At 41.1% G+C, this 22,658-nt stretch overlaps 2 protein-coding genes across 7 annotated transcripts in view; both read left to right on the forward strand.

Annotated features, from left to right (window-relative positions):
- The first annotated feature begins 1,819 nt into the window (after window positions 1–1,819).
- kansl3 (KAT8 regulatory NSL complex subunit 3) lies at window positions 1,820–18,948 on the forward strand. Of its 6 annotated transcripts, none has more exons than XM_008288633.1 (22): window positions 1,820–1,879; window positions 4,946–5,220; window positions 5,408–5,578; window positions 5,716–5,806; window positions 6,679–6,864; window positions 6,960–7,088; window positions 7,657–7,773; window positions 7,861–7,959; window positions 8,370–8,441; window positions 8,565–8,639; window positions 8,737–8,894; window positions 8,993–9,056; window positions 9,170–9,358; window positions 9,928–10,084; window positions 10,436–10,513; window positions 10,863–11,042; window positions 11,746–11,833; window positions 12,058–12,185; window positions 12,572–12,678; window positions 15,733–15,931; window positions 16,917–17,035; window positions 17,866–18,948. In XM_008288633.1, exons 1-22 carry the CDS (start codon window positions 1,838–1,840, stop codon window positions 17,869–17,871), a joined length of 2,730 nt encoding a protein of 909 aa, XP_008286855.1. In that variant the 5' UTR covers window positions 1,820–1,837; the 3' UTR covers window positions 17,872–18,948. The 6 variants fall into 6 exon arrangements, with proteins under 6 accessions (XP_008286855.1, XP_008286856.1, XP_008286858.1 ...); XM_008288637.1 differs by lacking the exon at window positions 1,820–1,879 and adding an exon at window positions 1,886–2,018; XM_008288634.1 differs by lacking the exon at window positions 10,436–10,513.
- Window positions 18,949–21,888: 2,940 nt separating this feature from the next.
- The window catches only part of bmp1a (bone morphogenetic protein 1a), a 31,799-nt gene continuing 31,029 nt past the window's right edge, over window positions 21,889–22,658 (forward strand). The window contains exon 1 of the mRNA XM_008288640.1: window positions 21,889–22,092. Within this exon, the coding sequence (XP_008286862.1) occupies window positions 21,948–22,092 (145 nt within the window). The 5' untranslated portion in view covers window positions 21,889–21,947. The remainder of the gene's footprint in view (window positions 22,093–22,658) is intronic.

Raw genomic sequence — 22,658 nt, forward strand, 5'->3', positions numbered from 1 at the left:
CCCCCCCCACGACCCTAGTGAGGATTAAGCGCTGTATAGATGATGGATGGATTATACTTGACACAAACCAGGTGCATTTTTCAGGTTTTGTGCAGAGGACATGGATGAGTGCATGGACATCTTCCTTGACACAGAAGCCACCAAGGAGGCAGTGATTCAGGCTGGTACAGCGATTTTCCAGTACATGAACCAGATACTACATTAGGTAAAATTTGGTACAACACATTCTCAAGGAAGGCGGCGGCAGGAGTGATCAAACCAGACACTCTACCTCTAATAGAGGGTGCAGCTGCAAGAGGAATGGGGTCATGAGCATCTTGGCCTGTGGAATCTATAAAGGCATTACATGCAGAAACTGCAGTCATGATGTTAAGTCTGAAGAAGACCTCGACAATGACTCTTGAAGCTTCTGACACTGTGAATGAGAAATAACTGAGTATTATATAAGTATGTCAGTGATGTACGCTGTGGTTCATGTCTGGTGATGCACTGACTTCATCAGAATCTGATTTAGAAATATTTGCACTCGACACAGTAGCATATTTGCCATTTGATTGGCAGCAGTTTATGGGTTATGTTTCATATCTGCATTCTTTACACATACAAGCTGTAGCCCACAAAACGCATGTTTCTTTTTATTTTTAAAGTTATTGCGGTCTTACTTTCACCTTTAAATGAAGTCAATGCTCCTTCTGGACAAAAATATCTGTTACTTTTTTGTAAAAGTCTCCTTATCTTCCTTCGCTGCACTTGACTTGCTAACTGTATATCGTACCTAGTCTGGCTTGCTGTCACTTATTCTGCAGCCGCGGAGTCACAAGAAGCATGTCTGGGATCAGAGCGCCCCCTGCCATGAGGCAAGAGAACTGCCTGCCTCATCTAGAACCTCTTCTCAGCCGGTTATGATCGCTCAGCACACGAAACACGTTGGTAACAAAAAACACTGTACATTATTATATACATCAGCTGAACTATGGAAAATCAGTTCATATATTAAATGTGTTTGAACCATGTTATTGGCGACATACAGACAGCAGCACGCTGTCACTGTATGGCATCCAGCTTGCGCAGTGAGGGATTGTGCAATCCAAGTGAGGCACAGCCATGAACTGTTCATACTGTATATTTTATTCAGTCTATGGGCACAGCTAGCCGCTGCCTCACCGGCTTCTCTTCCAAGCATCTGAATGGGAAATCGCGAAAATTCAGCGATTTTGAATTTAAAATTCATCAAAACTGAGGAGGCTAAATGACAAAATAAATACTTTATGCTACAAATAACTGGATAAATATAACCATTTAAATTATTTTATCATTATATATATATATATGTATATAATAATTTGTTTTTATTTTTTCCTGATGTCCGCCTCCCCTGACAGCATGTCACTGAAGTATGTGAAATAAAAGCTACTGTGAATGTAAATGTAAAAGTGAGTGTGGCCTGTTTCAACAATGGAGTGTTTGTGGTGAAATATAAATGCTAACAATCAACATAGAATCATGAAAAAAAAATGATTTGATCCCGCATAAGTTACTTCAGGCCGATGTTTTTTTAAAATCGATTTTTCGACAATCATTTATGGGTAGTAGTTTTTTTCAGGGTTTCCCACGGGAGATAAACTTCAACATTCAAAACATGTTATTACACACCTTTAAAAACATATTGGTGAAGAAATTGTTTGGTAACGATTTAGTTGGCAGACATCCATGTTTCCCTTACTAATAATCCAGTCCATGTTTTGCTTCCTCCCCTGACGCGCCACAAACACGGTTGCCAGTTCGGTCGAAAAGCGGCCCTAACTGTCCGGGGTTTTTTTTGTTCAGAAAACGGAGGATGAACAGTGGAACCTGGCAACGCACCACACAACAAAAGGAAGTAAGGCTTTTACGCAATAAATATTTACGTTTTACATAACCTCTAGAACTGAGCAAGAAATACGCATTTCTTTGGTTTGGTTTGCCTTCTTACAAGAGCAGAGGTCGTCACAGCGAATATGGAGTAGGGAAGCGAAGAGGTGAGCGGCAGAACACAGCGATAACGCCACTCTTAGCTTTTAGCTTGCTATGCTAACGTTAGCATGCTAGGCCAGCCCCCCTCCGTCTTCAGTCACTTTTCATGGATGCGTTCATATTAATGATAAATATTGAGCATAAGTGGGTTGTGATATTTAATAGATGTGTTAGTATTTGGTTTAAAGTCATAGACAACTCAAAACTGCTCCTTGTTTGTCTCAGCATTAAGCTAGCAGCGTCCAGTACGTGGCTAAAGGGTGGCGCTCACTGAGTACAAAGCCCCTGTCTGTTTGAACCCCAGTCTGTATCAGGGGCTCCGCTGCCTGTGTCCTTATCTATTGATTTGCTGGCTGTTTTCTCGACAAATCGGTTACTCATTTAGTCTGCAAATTTTAGAAAGTACCGTAATTTACAGTGGCCCAGGAGCTAAGCACCACGCAAATTAAGAAATTCAATGTAAATAATCGTAGACAAAACACACACAACTGAAGAAAACATACCAATATGAAAACATGCGCTGAATTTAGAGAAAAAAAAACATCTTTCAATGAGAAAACAAGCCATTGTTTTCATTATCAATTGTGTCTGTCGATTATTTTCTCAATTTATTTATTAGTTGTCAGAACAATTGTGTCCCTAAATCCAAGATGATGTCCACTAATGTCTTGTTTTGTCCACAACATAAAGATATGAGTACATGTTTAGAGGAGGAAAAGAAACCAGAAAACATTCTAATTTAAAAAGACAATTTAGACATATTTTTACTTAAAAAAATAATAATGATAAAAAATTAAACCAGTTCAAGAGCAATCAAAATAGTTGGGGATTAATTTCGTAGTTGACAACTAATCGATTTATTGATTAATCCTAGCAGCTCTACTGACTACAGGAACAACACAGGTGTAGCTGCAGATAATTGTTCCCAATTAATTTCATAGGTGACAACTAATTGGTTATTTGGTTAATCAACGCAGCTCTACCAAATACAGGAATACCACAGGTGTAGCTGCAGATATATGGAGTCATTTCTTAATCATAAGATCATTTCTTTAGACAAAGGTTTCTGGTGCAAGATGATGTTTTCAAATGTCTTGTTTTGTCTACAACCCAAAAATATTTAGTTTACTGTAGTAGAGGGTCAAAGAAACAAGAGAATGAATAACATTAAAAAAAAAAAAACTTTCAGATCTTAAAAAAATCAATTATCAAAATTGTTCCCAGTTAAATCAATAGTTGACAACTAATCAGTAATTTAGTTAATCGATGTCGCTCTACCAAATACAGGAACAACACAGGGGTTGCAGCAGATGCTTGGAATAATTCCTGAAACATAATGATCTTTTTTAACAAACATAAAAACTAAAGGTACTAGCTCATTTACCAGCACCTCTGTCAGATTAGTGGCACATAGACAGACTATTCTCTACTGCTGCATGTCATTATCATTGTGGTCTTGTAACAATTCACCTATTATTTCCAAGGCGATAAAGTCACAACGCACTACATTAAGGTAACAGGCGGATCTATTCTCAGCAGGGGTGAATAACGGACAAACACATGCATCCGTTTTGGTTTAAAGCACAGCCTTTTACTTTATACTTCTACTTTATACTTTATTGAGCGCATTCACAAAACAGCACAACAACCACACTGCTTTCAATAGAGTTTATAAAGTTCATCCAACAGTTCATTTTTCAGTTCACAGATCGTCTAGACCACGTCAGCTTTAAATATACATATTCCACCGCCTGCACGGCTCTGCAGGGTCACAAACAAATGAAACACATCACAGCAACTCGTAGCAGGTGGCCGACACCATCAACAGCTGATTCACTCACAGCACCGTGCATCAGCCCTCCCATGAAAGTTGGTTCCGGTCCCCAGGAGCTCCGTGAAGTGGTCAGTCCTCCCGTCCCCATAACTTTAGATAATCCAGTAGTTTAAAACGGGTATACTCCAAACTTCACAGCAACGCAACTCTGGAAAAGCCACCAAGTCGGTGTGTGATGTCACATCTCAGAATGAGGCCGCACACGGGCACTGCACTCACATAAATGCAGGTTTACTTGAGAAGCCACGCCCCCAACATTACTGACATAAATTATTTCAGATTTCAATAAACAATAAACGTGACCAAGTCAGAAAATACATTCACATTATTGTACAGACCAAGACAAGGCATCTATTCTCCCCTGCTGGGTGGCTAAGATGTAAGGACAGATCGGGCCTTTACAGTCTAGAAGAAACACTCTCTCCTTTATATTTTGTTCAACCAATTGCTGTTGTCTTGGGTGGTGTTAAGCAATGGTGTCCCCTCAAAATAGAAAGGGGGGGAAGTTTGCATTTGCATGTTGGGAGGCAAGTACTGCTATTAAAATAGATAGATCACCAAACTAAAAAAGAACAATAACAAAAAAAGCAGTGTAACCTTAGTACTCAATCCAAACCTTTGGTAAAACTTGACATTTTCAGTGGGCAGGTTGCTGCCTGGAGGTTGTTGTTTCCCATCATAAAGTGGATTTTGAATACAGTAATGCATTGATAGCAGAAGGGGAGGAGAAAACTGCGTGAAATGTGAGGTCAGTCTCAGGCCTATACCCGTAGCCTGTATCTGGTGATACAAACTACTGTCGGATAGTCGACTTCAGTACCTTAATGACTTTCCATGGCAATAGCAATGTCTCGGTTGTGTTCATCACATTTTAGTGTCCCTTGGAAACAAGGTTCGGCTGCACTTGACAAGGCTCCTGAAGAGCCACAGAGGACATCATACATATGTTTTCACAGGCTGTGTTGTAAAATGTTTGGCACATTAGCTGGTATTCATGTGTAAAATCAGCTGTGCCATGTTGACGTTAGATTTTTCGGTGGAACACAAATAATTTTCAATAAGATAAGAAATAACAATACTCTCCTTCTTCTCCATCAGTTTGGTCTGAATCCACGCAAGTTGTTGAGGTCTTCCCGGGGCCCTTTGGGGCCCAGGAAGAGGATGCATCGTGGTGGGGATAAGGACTTCCAGATATCAGCACGAAAGATGGGTACATCGTTGCTTTTCCAACTGTCAGCTCATGAAAGAGAGCTGGATTTGGTATTTCTGGACCACAGCTATGCCAAACCCTGGAATGCCCACCCAGATGCCAGCAGCGCTCGGCCCACAAGGACACTGTTTGTTACCCCTCGTCGCCAGCCTGAAGCCTTGTCGTGAGTCAAAAAGCTAATAATCAGAATCTGTAACTAAAGTAGACATCAGAGTACAGTTTGGGATTGTCATCAGCCTCCCACTCGGTTTCTCAGTTTTCATAAAACTAATCCTCTGGTGATCGGTTTGATCACTGAACTTTTTTTTTTTGGTCTGGCAGTAACTTGTCATTCTTTTCTTTGTCTTCAGAGATTCTGATTCTGTAATAGATGTGGAAACGGTCACACCAACGCCTGTCCCGCTATATGATAACCAGAAAGCTCTCAGTGTGATGAAAGAGTGTGAGCGACATGTACTGTTTGCTCGCACAGTTGCTGAGAGTCCCCCACCTCCCGATGACTGGGAGGAACATATAAACAAGTAACTAAATGCGTTGAATAATTCTCCATTTGTCATCCACTGTTAAATTTGACACCTTTATTCATCTACAATCAGAGTCATAAGTGAAGTATCTCACTCGCAGCATATGGTTTTGACATTACTGATATCTGTTTCAGGACTGGATGGTCGGTAGCTCAGAACAAATTGTTCAACAAAGTCCTTAAAGCTCTCCAAGCTGAAAGACTGGCTCGTCTGGCCAACGAAAACGTAAGTTATTGCACAATTACTGAATGCTTAGTCCAGATTTGCAGTGTGTATTGTCTCTCTCTCATTGTTGGATTATAAAGGTGCTGTAAAACGAAATTCTATGGTGCAGAAAAGTGAAAGCACCATGTTTGGGCTTCGTCTTTGATCATCAACCCTTAGATAATAGATTAGTAATTACACACAACAATTATCACTTCCTTATTCAGACTTTAATTTGAGCGTGGGGAAACATTAGACCTTTGAACTGTAATGGCCTTCTCATATTAAAAATTTACAGTCTATGAGCTCATCAGAACATTTGAAGTTGTTTGCTTTGTGGTTCAGCACAGGGAATGAAGTTTCAGCTTGACCTATTGCATGCCCTATTGGCTAACCAGTTAATTAGGCTAATAAATAAAATTGGAAGAGACTAGCGAGCAAATGATGTGGTAATAGGATGACACCAAAACATCTGAGAGGATGTGAAGATATCAAAATTACCAACAAAGAAAAAGCTGAGTGCAGACTGTGTAAAAAAACAGTCTTTGTCACTCTACATCGACAACTGATCTGAGGACTTTCCTGCTTGCTTCCCTGCCAAGGGATGGCAGAGGCACCTAAACTGACTGGAGTAAAGTCCATGGTCTTGTCTTTTTTTAATGAGTACGACTATATTTGGAAGTAGATGTGAAAGTTATTGATAAACAAGCATGTTGCATTGTTTAGAAGTTTCAAGTTTTTGAAGGTTAGGAAAAGTGTCACTATGAAGTCATGCGTAACTATATCAATTTCAAAACTTGAATTGTTGTCATGGTAATACTCATTTAGGGGTTTGTAGATTATTATGGTTGTAGATCATTTTAATACATATCAAAATACATCTTTCCCCTTAGACCTCCAATGAGCCAATTTTGCGCAGGATAGCTGTGGACAAGTGTGCCCGGAAGGTGCGGCATGCCTTGGCCAGTGTGAACTGGGACATCAAACTGACACAGTGGTTGCACACCACCATGATTGAATCCTTAAGCCTTGCCATGCTTGCCGCTTACCTGGATGTGCTGCAGACTCTCAAAAGCAAGGTATGATGTCTATAGAGCTGACGTATATTTCCTGTCAGATATGTGCAAGGTCTGGGATTCGTGATTCATTATTACCCCCCTCTTTCTCTGGCAAGTTGCCCTCGTTGATCGACAGAATGTTGCTGTCATCGGCAAAAACTGGAGCTCCAAGTGCAGAGGCTCTGTCACTGCTACTGAAACGGCCTTGGGACCCAGCTGTTGGAGTTCTGTCCCAAAACAAACCGGTAAGACCATACCAGTCGTCCTGGGCCTCTAATGGAAAACATTTTTCTACAACTTTTTGTACTTGAAGGTTCCCATGTAAACACGAGATACAGTCATGACTTGACATTCTGACCCTTAACAATCCGAAAACCTTGCTATCTGACAGGTTTTTAGGAAAAACAAACGGAACCCATAAAAAAATAACCTTAACATACCAACAGCCTTGGATTCCGACTCCGACATGACATTTTATGCCACAAATAAGGATAACGGCGTAGTATCTGACTTAACAACCCGACAGATTTACTTACCCATGATGTCAACTGATGGGCCTGTGCACAAGCGCACCGGTCAGTTAGGCGTGAAATCCAGCAATGCGTAGTGTTTTAACAATACACTAGTTATTATAACAACTATAAACAATAAATATTAACAACAAATTGCCCATTAAGCACCAAGCCCTCCTTGTATCTCGACCTCCGTTTTGACAATCCGACAGCCTTGCTAGCCGACATAAAAGAAGGTTTGACATTTAGTGTGGGATTATCAAGTCATGACTGAACCTATCTGTTTTCTTACATGTTTCAGAGCAAACTTCCTGGATCCCCACTCATCCTTATTGCACCATCAAGCCCAACCAATCCCGCCCTCTCTACCTCACGGCGAATGAGATTCTGGCAGTCGCAGCTCTCCTGTTTGGGAAAGGTCTGAAAGCTCGCATAGTTAAATCCACATGTGTTACCATGATCATGTTTTGTATTTTTGTGCTCAGAACAGATGTTTCTATGTCAGGTCATCCCAGTCCACACTCATGTGAACAGCGGGGCCAATATTGGCATCACTCAGTGTCTGGAGCACATGCTGGGTACTGTGAGGGCCAAAGTCATGGAGGTAGGATGTTCTGTTTTTATTTGGTACATTTTTACTGTAGTTGAAGTGCGATGATGTTGTTGTTTGTGCACTTCTACACTATGTAGTTGAATGTAGCTGATTTGTCCCATTAGGCACATTGGAAATTGCATTTACTGTATTAAAAATAGCTTCATAAATAATATTTTTATGTAAATGATGACTTACTTCTGTGGCCTACTTAAAAGCATTTGCTTTTAGAAGCTTAGTTGTTGTCAGTTGGCAGATTTCATCAGTGTTTTATACGTGATTGATCATGTTTGTGAATGCAACATTGTCAAAAATAGAGTCAATGTGAAATATACATGCTGTACTGTATTATGCTTGATTTATTTATTTTTTTACATGTGTCAACAGCTGCATTTATTATGTGTTATAAATGTAACCAACAGGTTCACAGTCACTTTCCCCACAAACCCATTATCCTGGTCGGCTGGAACGCTGGTGCTCTCATCGCTTGTCACGTAAGACTTATTTTAATATATCATAACATATCTGATGTGAGGCTGCATGCTTGTCACCCATGGGGAAAACTGGAATGAATGTCAGTGGTGTGTTTGAGTTAATTTATTCCTGTTTAATTGTAGGTGTCCCTTATGGAGTATTTGACCGCTGTGGTGTGTCTTGGCTTCCCCCTGCTAACAGTCAACGGGCCGAGAGGGGTAAGATATAGAACATTTAATCTTTTCTTCAAAGAAAGCTGTACTTTGACTTGTAGTGAACTGTTGCTGTGACGCTTGATGTGTTACTGGTTTGCAGGATGTGGATGACCCACTGCTGGACATGAAGACCCCAGTGTTGTTTGTGGTCGGCCAGAATGCCCTCCAGTGTAGCACTGAAGGCATGGAGGAATTCAGAGAGAAGCTGAGGGCAGATAACAGCATGGTGGTGGTGGGAGGAGCAGACGACAACCTCAGGTCAGTCACAACCTTCAGGAGCAGAAAATCAAATATCTTATACTTTGTAACTGATTGAAGCTTGTATTATTTATTAGTAACACTGAATCCCTTTGCAGAATCAATTCAGCAAAAATGAAATCAGAAGGACTGACACAGACTATGGTGGATCGCTGCATTCAGGTTGGTCCATGAACCTGGAAATATTCCATTGATAGAGTATTTCTCTGTGCTGTCTTACATTTTGCCTACGATGTTGATTTTTTTTTTCATGTTCTTTTCCCACTGGTGTTCAGGATGAGATAGCTGACTTCTTGTCAGGTGTCCTCACACGGGCAGAGGGCCACGGCCACGGCTCAGGCGAGATGAGGGATTTGGACACAGAAAAGAAGAAAAGGCCTCGACGGGAGCTTCCTTTTGACATGGAGAGAGGACGACCGTCCTCCCCTGCACTTCGAGTTCCCATCTCACCATCAGGCTCAGAGGTTAGAAATCTCTTTATTTTTAGGCTTCAGATGAACCATCAGGGCTATATTTTAAATGTATTTCTAGGTTAAGTAGTACATGGAATAATAATTACTGTTGCATTATATGTAATGATCAATTTGTTTTTATCCCCAGAATTTGGGAAATTTTTATACCAGCTGGCCAGTTCTAGAAATGTTTTGCATTTTTTTCACACAAAAAAATGCTGAATTTCTGTGGTGCCACTTTAAATTTATTTTTTGATTTAAAAAAAAAAAAAAAAAAAAAAAAGCTTGGTTTTGCTTTTATACCTTTCTGCAAACTGTTTCAGAGGTGCTAGGAATTTGTTTGCTTTGAAAAGTTCATTTTTTTCCTTTCCTTTTTCATGTCTGTGTTTGTGTGTTTGTTGTACTACACAGTGATGCAAGCACACTGTGTGTCATAAGGATTTAGTACATTGCATTTTGAGTGGAGTTTTTAAAAAAATAGATCTTTTTAATGGCTGTAAAAAGCTACACTGTCGACATACACAGTGAATGACACGGATGAGTTATTACTCATCAGGTGTTTCTCTTCACTGTGTCCTCAGGATCTATCTAGCGTCTGTAGCAGTCCCACATCAAGCCCCAAACCCAAGACATCTGGTCTGTCTCCAGCACAGAAGTCCAGTCTGATCACTGCTACACAGCTCCTCAAGACACACATGCAGCGCTCTGGCACAGTGCTCACTCACAAGCAGGCTCAAGGTTAGTTCCTCATCTCACTAAACTCTGGGTACACTGAAAATGCACTGTGAGCCTTCACATTCACCTACATGTGCACAGTGATCCTAGGTACACAGCTCTGACATTTGCCTTACTTGTTTACTTGATCTTAATACAATGGGTCATTCACCTCAACTTCAGCTGAATCTCTGCAAGCTGGGCAGACAGGTTGGTATGTAAGATGTGACAATGATTGTATTATTTTTTTAAGAGATTATCACGTCACGACATCTGATGGGACAAGATGGAACGTGACTGAAATACTCTCCTCATCTTCTTGTCTCTTCTCTTCCTTCAACTTTCCTTTCCGGCTTTTTTTCCAATTTATTCCAGCTCAGTTTGCTGCTTTTATGAAACAAAACATGCTTGTGAGGAAAAACCTTCCTCCTGGCACCCCTCCTTGTATTTTTGGTAAGTGTCTATCACTCTTCTTTCCTTTCTGTCCTCTGTCCCTTTTACTCTCCTCTCTTTGCTTCCTCTGCTTTACTTTAATGTTCATTTTTCATATTAAACTGCTGTGCTGAACTAACACACCCATTGTAATGCTTTGTATTTAACATTTGTCAAACTCATAATCATATATGTTATACTGTGGGGTACTTTTCCAGGCAGTGTTGCATTATAGACAATAGAAAATTGGCAAACTTTGGTGCTGCATCACGCAGAAAAAGACTCAAACTCCTAATGTTAAAGTCACTTCACCACTCTATTGAACATGTGTGTTTATGCGTGTTTATTTGTGTTTGTCTGTGTGGTGCAGTGCCAGTGACCAGTGATCAGATGGAGGGCCTGGACAGAGATGAACTGCGGTCCCATGGCAAGAGGAGGCAGACACCGAGTCCCACGCCAAGCAAAGCGTCCAAAAGAACCAAGATCAAGGTCACCATTGTGTCCCAAAGCGAGTCAGCAGGGGGCGCCATGAGCCCTGCTGCTCATGAAGGTACAAACCTGCTCCCGTAATTTATTAATTACTTACATGTACTATGTTGTAACTGTTCCGTTTCATAAACAATAACACAATATGTCGTCAGTACTAAAACTCCACCACAGTGACTTCTTTGTAGAGATTAGGGTGACTGACTTTGGTGTTTAGATAAGTTGGAGGTGGTTCCTCCTTTCATTTAAATTGCTCAGTGGCATTGTATATACTACCTTTAACTCGTCCTGATAACAACTGACACAAAATATTTCCACACACGACTCAGTGTGTACTGAAAGATCCGCAACATCCCAAGTTTGATGCAAACACTGGATGATTCTTTAAACATTAGAAAAATTTGTTTGTGCTTTTTTTGGTTAGTACAAACAGACTAAACAGATGCTGTTTTTTTGTTGCTCTGGGGACTGATAACATCACTAGCGGCCAGACAGCAGTTTAAACAGCTCACTTTCATCAAGATCTCCAGACCGAAGGATAAGAGGAGAAACATGTTTTTGTTTTGTATACAATTTTGCTAAAGCGAAAGTAGAGCTTCTCTGGCCCATTTTATTCCTGAGAAAACATGGTACTTGTGTTGAATCACTACTTAGTTGTGTTTGGTAATTTCAGCAATTTCAGCCTTTTTCCAGAAGTGATTCTATGATGTGTTTTTTTCCCAAAGCAAAATATTTGACTTTCTTAATATCCTCCTTTTTCCCTACAGTGGGTGTCTCTGGGAAGCCCTTAACAGTGACAGTGGGACAGACAGTGGCTGGTGCCAAGGAGCTCTCTGGACTTCTTACAGGCCAGCGGTAAGCTAGCCGGTCCTGCTACACACAGGCACATTGAGCATAGCGCTCTTAAAACCTTAACCATGCCTACAACCACGTCCACTCCCACCCTGTTGGACAAAAGTGTGTCTGGTGCAGAGGGATTGATGAGTGGTGTACTCGGAGTTTGGTAGCTGAGTGATGGCCAAACAGCACCTTGCTGGGGTAGCTCCTGAGTAGATTGGTGGTTATGTGTGTCACTGCAGGTCTGGTAGTCTCTCAGAGGTGTCTGGTGCCCTGTCCCCAGGCTCCAGCTCATTCAACAGCGTGCAGCCTTGCATGGTGTCAGGGTCCTCCACACCAGTCCAGGTGCAAGCTCCAGCTACTGCCCAAGGTATCTCTGTCTTGTCCTGCCTCGCACGCTTGCTTGCACTCTCTACTGTGCGAATAATCTCAGCACAGTAGCCTCAACACACAGTGCAATTCTGATGGCTTTATAGAGAGAGATTCGAGTTTTGAACACTGGATGAGAACGGTGTGTCAGGGCAACATCTTTTAGCAAACATCATCATTGATCACCTCTTGCGCCATTGCTGTCTGCCACTGACTCAAACCTTCCCCTTTGGACTTGATTGTCAGTGTGTGCGTGTGTGTATTCATCTAGTTTAGGTCTGTGGGGCAGCGGTTTGTGGAAGTGTGAGTTTGTGCTAATATTTCCTTGACATTGATTTCACCCATATTTCAGCTTCACTGATTTGCTGTCTCTGTGTTTGTGTGCAGCACCTTCCGCCAGCAGTCTGCTACAAGGCCTAAGTTTCAGTCTTCAGGAGATCGTCACCAAAGCTCCTAACTTGCCCTCCACAGCAGCCAACACTGGCAGTACCCAGGTACTCCTTGGTGACATGGTCACTTTACATAAAAGTTTGCAGTACCGTAATGCAATTTTTTTTTTTTTTACAGCTGCCCTAAATTAAAAGCATTGGTAATTACCAAAATCATTTTTTATGTTTCTGTAATGGTTAATACACCAGTATGTAGAAGCTATTTAACCCAAATGATATTTTTAATGCTAAAATATAATTATTATAGTTATAGTTATGATTTTTTAATTTATAGTCATTTACTTGCATTCCTAAACAGAAAAAATAGTTTTAGTAGTTTAATGTTATGCTTAATTAATTTCTGACTTCCCCGAGAAGCCCAGTGGGTCAGCTCAAATTTGGGTATTAAAACATGAATTCAGTTTGAAACTCCTCATTCCTGTTTAAAATGGTAAAACGTTGAAAGCTGAGTGCGCATTAAAGCATTTCATGGTGCTCGATGGTCTATATATAAGTTAACATGAAAAGACACATAACCTTTTTTTTTTTCTCACTGTCTGACATTAAGTGTGGGTAAACTTTTCCTGTTTTAGATCAGTTAGGATTACCAAAATTATTTCTATTTGCTAAACACCAGAATAATGTGAGAGAGAATTTTTTATTACTTCCTTCCACAAGCTTCTGACAATAGTTGATAGAATTCTGGCCCATTCCTCCTGACAGAACTGGTGTACCTGTGTCAGTTTGTTTGCCGCCTTGCTTGCAGACGCCTTTTTAGCTCTGCCCATAAAATTTCTCCAGGATTGAGATCGGGGCTTTATGATGGTCACTCCAAAACACTGACTTTGTTGTCCTGAAGCCACTTTGTAACTAATTTGGCAGTATGCTGAGGGTCATTGTCCATTTGGAAAACCCATTTGCACCAAAGCTTTAACTATCTGGCTGATGTCTTGAGATGTTGCTTCAATATTTCCACATAATGTTCTTTCCTCATGATGCCATCTATTTTGTGAAGTGCACCAGTCCCTCCTGCAGTAAAACACCCCCACGAAATGATGCTGCCACCTCCGTACTTCACAGTTGGGATGATGTTCTCAGGCTTGCAAGCTTCCTCCTTTTTCCTCCAAATGTAACGATGGCCATTATGGCCAAACAGTTCAATTTTAGTTTCATCAGACCACAGGACATGTCTCCAAACATGAAGGTCTTTGTCCCTGTGTGCATTTGCAAACTGTAATCAGGCATTTTTATGCTGCTTTTGGAGTAATGTCTTCTTCCTCTCTGAGTATCCTTTCAGTCCATGTCAGTACAGGACTGGTTTCACTGTGGATAATGACACTCTCTGACCAGCTTCAGCAGCATCTTCACAAGGTCTTTTGCTTTTGTTCTGGGGTTGATACTCACATTTCACACCAAAACACTTCATCTCTGGGACACAGAACCCGTCTCCTTCCTGAGTGGCATGATGGCTGGACATTCCCATAGTGTTTATACTTGTGTATAATTGTTTGAACAGATGAACATGGAACCTTCAGGCATCTGGAAATTGTACCCAAGGATGAACCACACTTGTGGAGATCCACAATTCTCTTCCTGATATCTTGACTGATTTCTTTATATTTTCCCATGTTGTCACAAAAGGAAGCAGTGTGTTTGAGGTTTGCCTTAAAATACGTCCACAGGTGTGCTCCAGTTAACTCAAATGTTGTCAATGAACCTATCAAAAGCTTCCAAAGCCATGACATCATCGTTATCTGGGTTTTCCCAGAAGGTATAGGTCTTAGTGTATGTAAACTTCTGACTCTGAAGTATTTAATAATCCTCTAAAAAATTCTCTCTCTCATTATTCTGGCATTTAGCAAATAGAAAAAATCCTAATGGACCTAAAACAGGACAAGTTTAGTCCCATTTAATGTCAGACAGTGAGACAAAGAAAAGGTTATGTGTCTTTTTATACAGTGTATGTAAACTTCTGGTTTCAACTGTATATATATGTAAATCCCTTGTTCACAGTATTTTGTTAATTTAGTCTTTGAGTATGCTCAACTTGTAGTTAGTTGGTTAAGCAATGGAAAACCACCAGTTTGCACAGGCAGCACATTAAGATTTAGTGGATCTTCCAGTGGCCTAATGGTTAACCACAGGTGGGGTTGGCTGATGTAGCTGAAGTCTGTCATGATGACATGTTAATCTTAGTTGATATAATCCATCCATCCATCCATTTTCTATACACCGATTAATCCTCAGTAGGGTCGCGGGGGGCTGGAGTCTATCCCAGCCGACTTAGGGCGAAGGCAGGGGACACCCTGGACAGGTCGTCAGTCTATCACAGGGCTACACTTAGAGACAGACAACCAAGCACACTCACATTCACACCTACGGACAATTTAGAATCACCAATTAACCTCAACATGTTTTTGGACTGTGTGGGAGGAAGCCGGAGAGAACCCACGCTGCACGGGGAGAACATGCAAACTCCATGCAGAAAGATTCCGGGACGCGAACCGGCAACTTTCTTGCTGCGAGGCAACAGTGCTACCAACTGCGCCACCTTGCAGCCCGTTGATATAATCAATAATTATTAATCATTTTTGATTACCTATTGTAATAAAGGCCAGGACAAAGAAGGTTTGATTTGAATGTAATCACTTTAGCCTCTTAACCAAGGTGCATGGATAATGAAAAACACATACAACAGAACTGATGTATAAAGAGAAAGGAATGATCTCACTTTCATACATAAAAAACAAGTTAAACCTAGAGGCATATGGATGACGCCTCTGTGTGCATCAGTGGTTTGATACCTTTTGTTTCATGGTGTGCCACTCTCTCTGCCATTGTTTCCTTTGTCTGTAGACTGTCGCTTTAAGCCAAACATGACAAAATCTTAAAAAAGAGAGATTTAATCGAACCGTATCTCTGACAGATAGACCAGTGAAAAATGACAACTTAAGTTTATTGGCTTTTATGTTACAGGTGTCTTAATTAGGTCTGCTATAGGACTCAGATTGCATTATGAAAGTTGTGAGAAGAAGATGAAATTCATCTTCGGTCTGTTCTTGAGCATATGTATTACAAAACCTTGAACTATTTGTTTGTCTTTTTCTCCTCCACCCTCAGGCTGTTTGTGGTAAGCCCCAGGGTCCCGTCCTGAGCTCCGTCGGTACCAGCAGCAGTACTCTGCTCCGAGCGGTGCCTGTGGTCACCACAGGAGGAGTGGCTAAAACCACTGCTATCCACCAGCTGCTCACTAACGGTGGGCTGGCCAAACTCGCTAGCAGCTTGCCCGGTTTGGCGCACATCACCAATCAGACCACTGGTATGTCTCGAACTGCCAAAACACGACGGCCACGTTGAATGCCCAGGGTTCATTCATCCTTTGTTTTGGAAACAGTAGTTCAGGACGTCTGTAGGCCAGGGAGGATTGCCGCAGTAGAGGAACGTAGAGGACAGCTCTGTCGACACGTGTGGAGATAGTTTGCCTGGAGGAGCCTGACTGTTGTGAGGTTTGCAGAGTCAGATGTGGCGCTATACAACATCTGAGGGCAGATCAGTGGCATACAACATGTTTTGTTTTCATGTTCACTAAGAGCCATATGGGAGTTCCCGTGTTATGTTGGACACATAATGTTTCTGGAGAAATAAGTGCAAATGTAAAATATAGCTGTATGAAACCGTTTGTTTGAAGAATTGTGAATTAAGTTCAAATCAGTGTTGGAAAGGTTGACCAAATTCAATAAGAAACCCAAACGTTCGGAAATCCAGACTTTTTTTTAATGTCAAATTTATTTGTTGCAGCTGTCATTACGTGTTTGATTTTTTTGTTTGTTTGCCTCTTCATGAAGTAACCTTTTGTAAACCCTTGCATTTAATTCACCGTCTTATAACCATAAACATGAATGCTGACCTCCTAGACAGTTGTGTTGAAAAGCAATAACACTGGCACATGACATTACCAAAGCTCTGTTCCTGTTGTTACAATAAAGACTGGAATCAAACTCATGTTTTCATTGTTCCTGTTGTTTGTTTTTCTTTTCTTTTCTTTTACTGAGTCCCTTGGATTTCTCACCCCTTTCTCCTACCTAAACCTCCAAATTTGCTTTTACCTCCCATACTCATCCTCCAAAACCCTGCTAATGCTTGAATATTTTAAAATAATAAACCATTAAATTGTTCTGATGAGTCCCATCACAACGTGCTTGTGGCAAAGTAAAATGCTCAAGTCCTTTCAGTGTGTTATAAGGACTAGCATGTCTAGCTTGTTATTGCTGAGCATTTTTGTTTGTTTTTTTTTTTGTTGTCAGGAGGGCAGAAAGCCCCCACTTCTATAACGGTGACCCTTCGAGGAGCACAGCCGAGTAAAGTGGGACCTCTCAGCCAAGCTGGTGAGGTTGTGACATCAGCTCGCACCCATGAGCCCAAGGTGTGTCTCATCTCAGCATCCAACAGGCACAATGTACACAGAGCTCTTCATGTCCTGAAGTTATCTCTAATGCTGGCTTCTGCTCACAGCGTGTAGCTTTTCTCTTTTAGTGCTGCTTGCATTGTTGTCCACACAACCTGTGGAAATTTTTCTTTGGGCTGCTTATGAATATCTTCGTTGTCATGGCAACCACAATGCCTTGCGATGTTGATTCTGCTTACAGTTCATTTTGCGGTTCCTTGTTTGTTTTGTGGTGGAGAAGATGTAGCAAGTAATTACCTCCTCTATGGCAAAACCCTCTGCATAATATTTAGTGGTCTTTGGCAGCCTTATGGGCTTTTTTGGTTGCATACAAATAATCTATCGATGCATACACTTTGGATTGTAAGTGTGTTAGAAGTGTACAAGCAAATGAGCACTGATATTTTTTGTAACTGGAAAAAATGACAGGCATAAGCATAAATTACTGAAAATGAATGGTTAGTTTCTACTGATCAATGAAAGTTATTTTTCATAATTAGATGTAATGATGTAGGACGTTGCACAAAACCCTGCCATGACACCATGTCTTCCTCAATAAACATTTTCTTAAATTCAGCTAAACAAGACCTTGTACAAAAGTGTGTTGCTCCTCTCCTGAAACTATTTGTCTGCTATGACAGAGAATATCCCAACATTATTCCTGGAGATTCTTTATGTACTTTGAGGTCGTAGAGTCAAACGAGTAAATGTCAGACATTTAATTGCCCTTAAGAATTCAATATAAATGAGTCTGTGATTACATTTTCTGTGCTGTGAGCTAATTTTAATTTCACTGTGCCCTTTTGCAGCAGTGAAGGTGTCAGCTCAACGGTTTCCATGTGGTGACACACCTGATGCAAGATGGTGCCGTGCCAGAGGCATGCGGGAGCCGCAGCGTGCTGATGAGCCTGTACCCTCCCCGCCGCGATGAACACACCGCCCCACAATGTGCACAAATCCTGCCTCGCATCCTCCAGAGGGCTCCCCTGCCGAGGTGGTGGGAAAAGGCCAGCCAGTCACTATGGACTGAGCCGCCACAATACTGCATCTCTGTGCTGGGTAACACCGACTCTACTAACATCGCAGAGGTGGCCTTCATGCTACGGCGTCTGCTCTCCCCTTGCACCTTTTTAACTTTAATGAGCAAATTCTGGCAGCAAGATGTACAACACGATCACATGTTTTCCTCTTGGGAGGAAAGTATATTGTGAGGGTAAACTACTGCAAACTATCTGCACTGTAGTGAAGTAGTCCAGGCTTAAGCTGTAAAAGGACAACTGTGCAGCTTTTGGTGCTGCCTATAAATATGCTTCTCAGCAAAAAAATGGATAAAAAAATTTAGCTTTTTTCTGTGTATATTACGTTTAAATCATTTTCTGTATCTCTTGTTTAATGAGTATGATTAACGGGAATGTCAGTTTGTGAGTGGAGCATTTAGATGTCACAGCTCGATAGCTCTGAATATCTCCATATTTATCCAATAACTGAATCTGAATGTGACTGATGGCTTTGATATTATTCATCACAGTAATTCACGTCATTACAGCAAGTCATCATGATTATGTCTTTTTGTGTAGCAGTTTAATTTCACTATGACAAACAACTTCACAAAATTGTTGCTCTAAAACCTGTAAGATCGCATTTCCACGCTCATTAAATGCCCGTATTGGTTATAATCCTGTGATTGCTGAAGCTACTGTCAAAAGATGCACCTGTGCAATGCTCAGTTTGAATAATGTACGCTATGTACGCATAAAGCTCAGAGATATGAGAACTGATAAACAGCTTTTGTTCAGTTCCTTCTACAACCGGATGTTCGATAGTATAAACCACTCCATCACTATACTGTGTATGGATTTTTTTTTTGTTTGAAATAAACATATTCGCCTGGAGACACTTGCTTTGCTTTGCCTTACTAATCTAAACATTTGGCCTTGTGTGTTCAACACTTGTAGCATTGAGCAAGCTCAAAACCGCCTGTTCTTCAAAATATTATGAAGGAGCTTACTCTCATGCATGATAGTTATACTGCCGTGTTTACAGCAGCAGCATAAATAACAGCCCACTCATCGCCGCAGACATCCTGTCTTAAATTCCACACTTTGGCAGCAGTCAGATAAGATAAAGCTAGGAGTGTGTCTCTTCCTTCTTATATAAGCCTTTGTATGTAATAGGCAGGGACAGGATAGCTGATGCCAGTCAGACGGAGAACAGCAGAGCTGCTGGCATTTCCATCCTATCATCAGTGGATATTCAAGCAATCTATCCGAGGTTTCTCCATCCCATCTCGTGTACAGCTCAATTTTTGATGTCTTCAGAAATGAGTTTGATGTGTGTAGAGACCAGAGTGGGAGGAGGCGAGTATTTCAGCTCAGTGAAGTGACCTTCAGAGACTGAGATATAGTGTGATGAGCTCTGAATTTTGATTGATATTTTCTTTCAGTTAAAATTAATAGAGCCGTGCATTATTGCTGATGATCGGCATGAGCTTTATGTTAGTGCTGCAGGCTGGATGAAAATTCAAGCTACAATTAACTGAGCATCTTTATATTCACAGACAGGTAACCACAGCAGGAATGTTATCTCATGCACATCTGTGAAGTGTAGATGTTTATCACATCAATTCATTGGAAAGAAATAGTGAAATGAAAAAAAAAATGGCCCAAGTATTGTACAGAGTGCTTTGCAGGTCAAACAAAATTTAAAATTAAAATTAAATACAGTAGAATAAAATGACATAAGTTGAAATAAATCAACAACAGTACAGATTAGCTGACTAAAGTGCACACAACTTACATGTAATAATTCAAACTGATTGACTAAAACAGTAGAAAAATACAACTGGATAATTGAAAGCAGTATAGGTTAAAGCTCTGTCTATAACTTTGTTTTAAAAGTAGCTACAGGGGGAGCTGGTTCCAGCAGCATCACGACTAAACACCATCTCATCTTGTCTGATGTGAGCTCTGGGCTTCACTAACTGACCAGTCCCTGCAGATCTGAGAGACCTTCCATGCTTCAGCAAACATGTCCGATATATTTTACACCCAGACCATTCAGAGACTTGTAGACAATAAGTTGGGCCTTAAATTCAATTCTGTATTAACCTGGAAGCCAGTGCAGGGATGTAAGAATCAGAGTAATGTGTTTTCTCCTCTTGGTGTTTGTCAGTATTCTAGCAGCAGCATTTGAACAAGTAACACATATCTACTGGTGCTATATGAGGGACGCCAGTGAGGAATGCATCACAGTAGGCCACTCTACTGGTCGTAAAAGCATACATAAGAATTATTACTATAAAAATAACTTTTTTTATATTGCTAGCAACAGAAGGCTGGCGAACCAAACTGAAGGAGGAAGTAAAAGTGAAGAAATAGAGGTAAAAGAATTCAAAATAAATCAATACAACAACACCAGATAAAATGATAAAACAACCAAAAAAGCCATAGGAAAAAGAACAAGTGGGGAAAAAAAGAATATAAAGGGTAAAATCAAAATGACAAGGCTGGAAGTTCTAACAATAATAATACCAAAAATAAATGAGCTTGCTTGGACACAGAGTTTCTAAATTTGGCTGTTTTTAAGATGCCAGAGGGAGGATTTACTCACTGTAATCATCTGATTACACCAAGATTCCTGACCTAAGTGTTGGTTTTTAGTGCCCTGGACTCAAAATTGTTTTTTTTTAAACACAGAACTCCTTCCTTCTTTACTACCAAATACATTTACGACAATCTTGAGTTTTTGCTGCTTCAGATTGTTTACCTTCTTCAGACAAAGCCAGTAGTATAAAAGATAGATATGAGATAGCAGTTATTTTAGGAGGCTCAGGCTTCACTCCCAGAGAGGCCTCTTGTTAGGAGTAATACATGACTATTTTTGCCAAACTCAAACCATCATGACACACTTTGCATTTGAACTTTTTTTCATTCTCGTTCCGTAGATCTCCAACAGGCGGCGCTCTGATCACTCCTCTCTGCCGGTGGCTCTTTTTTTTTCTTCGATGCGAGCATTTAAAGCCTGTTCCAGAAAGGTCAAGCTGTTTGTTTGTTTGCGTGTGCGGTGCGTGTGCGTGTGATAGCGCCTGTGGGCGGCTGGAGTCCAGTGCGCACGTGTGAATAATTGTGCGTGTGCGTAAAACCGTGCGCGTTCCTGCGTGGCCATGCCGTGCGCCCGTGTGTGCCAAAGTAAAACAAAAAAAAAGAAAAAGAAAGAAAAGAGGAGAGTTTCAACTTTAATTAAAGTGTAAAAAGATGCTTAAAAATAACACAGATTTGTTATGTAAGTGAACATTTTTTAATTTTTCTCACATTTATAAACAACATTAGATCCAAAGCTAAGGCCTTTAATTTTTTTTTATTGCTCCAGGGAGCTTCACTTCATTTCTACTGAATTTACCCGTGACTATAAATAAAGGAAGAGGAAACTATCATGACAATATTAATCCTTCAAAGATCATAATATCCAGTGAGCCAAATAATAGTCCCTCCATGCGCTCTTCAAGGACCCCTGATGGAGCGACAAGGGAGCAATAAAATAAAAAATCGGGCATCAGCGACTAAAAGGGCATTTTCACCGCCCCTGTGGAGCTGCCATATCATCAAAGTTTCTCAGACAGTCATTCCTTCGCCCGGAGCTCCGGGCTGGAGGAGAGAAATCACTGCCCCCAGAGCCAAGGAGACACCGGAGAGAGGCTGGATTTAAAACCCGCCCTCCGGAGGGATCTCGTTTCCCCCAAAAAACCTCCCATTTTCTCTCTCTCTCTCTGTCTCTCACTCACTCACTCACTCACTCTTCTCTCACTCTCTCTCTCTCTCTCTCTCTTTCCCTCTGTCCCTCTCTCTCCCTTTACCTTTATCCCTCGCCTTTCGCCGTCTCCCCCACCACAAACATGGATCTCTCGGCGAGGTGTTTGTTTCTTCTATCATGTCTTTGCGTGATATTGGCGATCGATTTGGAGGCGATTGATCCAGGCTACTATGTGGAGCCCACTGCCACATCAGAGGCGATCGACTACAAGGATCCCTGTAAAGCTGGTGAGATTTTTCCTCCTGTTTTTTCTCTTTTTTCTCTTCTCCCCTCTCTCTGTAGTACGCTGTGTGATTTACCTTGTGCCTGTGGAGGTAGAAACATGCCACGAATCTGCTCGTGGAGCTCGCACACACACACAATCGGCCGGAGAAACGCTTTTTTTTTATTATTTCAGAGAGATGACAGTAGTGGAGGTAGTTTTTAAAAGGCTTCGGGGAACATTATGTGCAATTGTTTTTGCACTAAGTGACATAGTTTGTGCAGTTTTGAAACATTTCAAGCGCAACACAGTCGCCTCGGATAACCTGAGAGCGGCTGCGAGGATGAGAAAGAAAAAAAAAATACAAGGATTAAAAGGTTGTGTGTGTCTGTGTGTGTGTTTTTTCTCTCTCTCTCTCCCTCTCTCGAGACATTAAAAAAAGTTTTGGCTTAAGTGCTCGTTGGAAAGTTGCAGCCTGCTGTTTGCACGTATTCTTCAAAAATGTGAGTTCCTGCAGGCTGTGAGATGTTACCAAAGGAAAAGTCTGAGCTGTAGGGAAAAGCAAAGGATTTCTGCAGTTTGATTTTTTTT

The sequence above is a fragment of the Stegastes partitus genome, unplaced genomic scaffold (genome assembly GCF_000690725.1).
Source record: "Stegastes partitus isolate 25-593 unplaced genomic scaffold, Stegastes_partitus-1.0.2 Scaffold568, whole genome shotgun sequence".
In the NCBI taxonomy this organism is placed as follows: domain Eukaryota; kingdom Metazoa; phylum Chordata; class Actinopteri; family Pomacentridae; genus Stegastes; species Stegastes partitus.

What these genes read in the sequence shown, in the direction of transcription:
- kansl3 (XM_008288633.1), top strand. Translation starts at nt 1,838, where the DNA reads ATGAACAGTGGAACCTGGCAACGCACCACACAACAAAAGGAA. An exon ending in GAGCCCTGCTGCTCATGAAG is followed by an intron (nt 11,043 to 11,745) that starts GTACAAACCTGC and finishes TTTTCCCTACAG; the next exon opens with TGGGTGTCTCTGGGAAGCCC. An exon ending in CCAACACTGGCAGTACCCAG is followed by an intron (nt 12,679 to 15,732) that starts GTACTCCTTGGT and finishes CTCCACCCTCAG; the next exon opens with GCTGTTTGTGGTAAGCCCCA.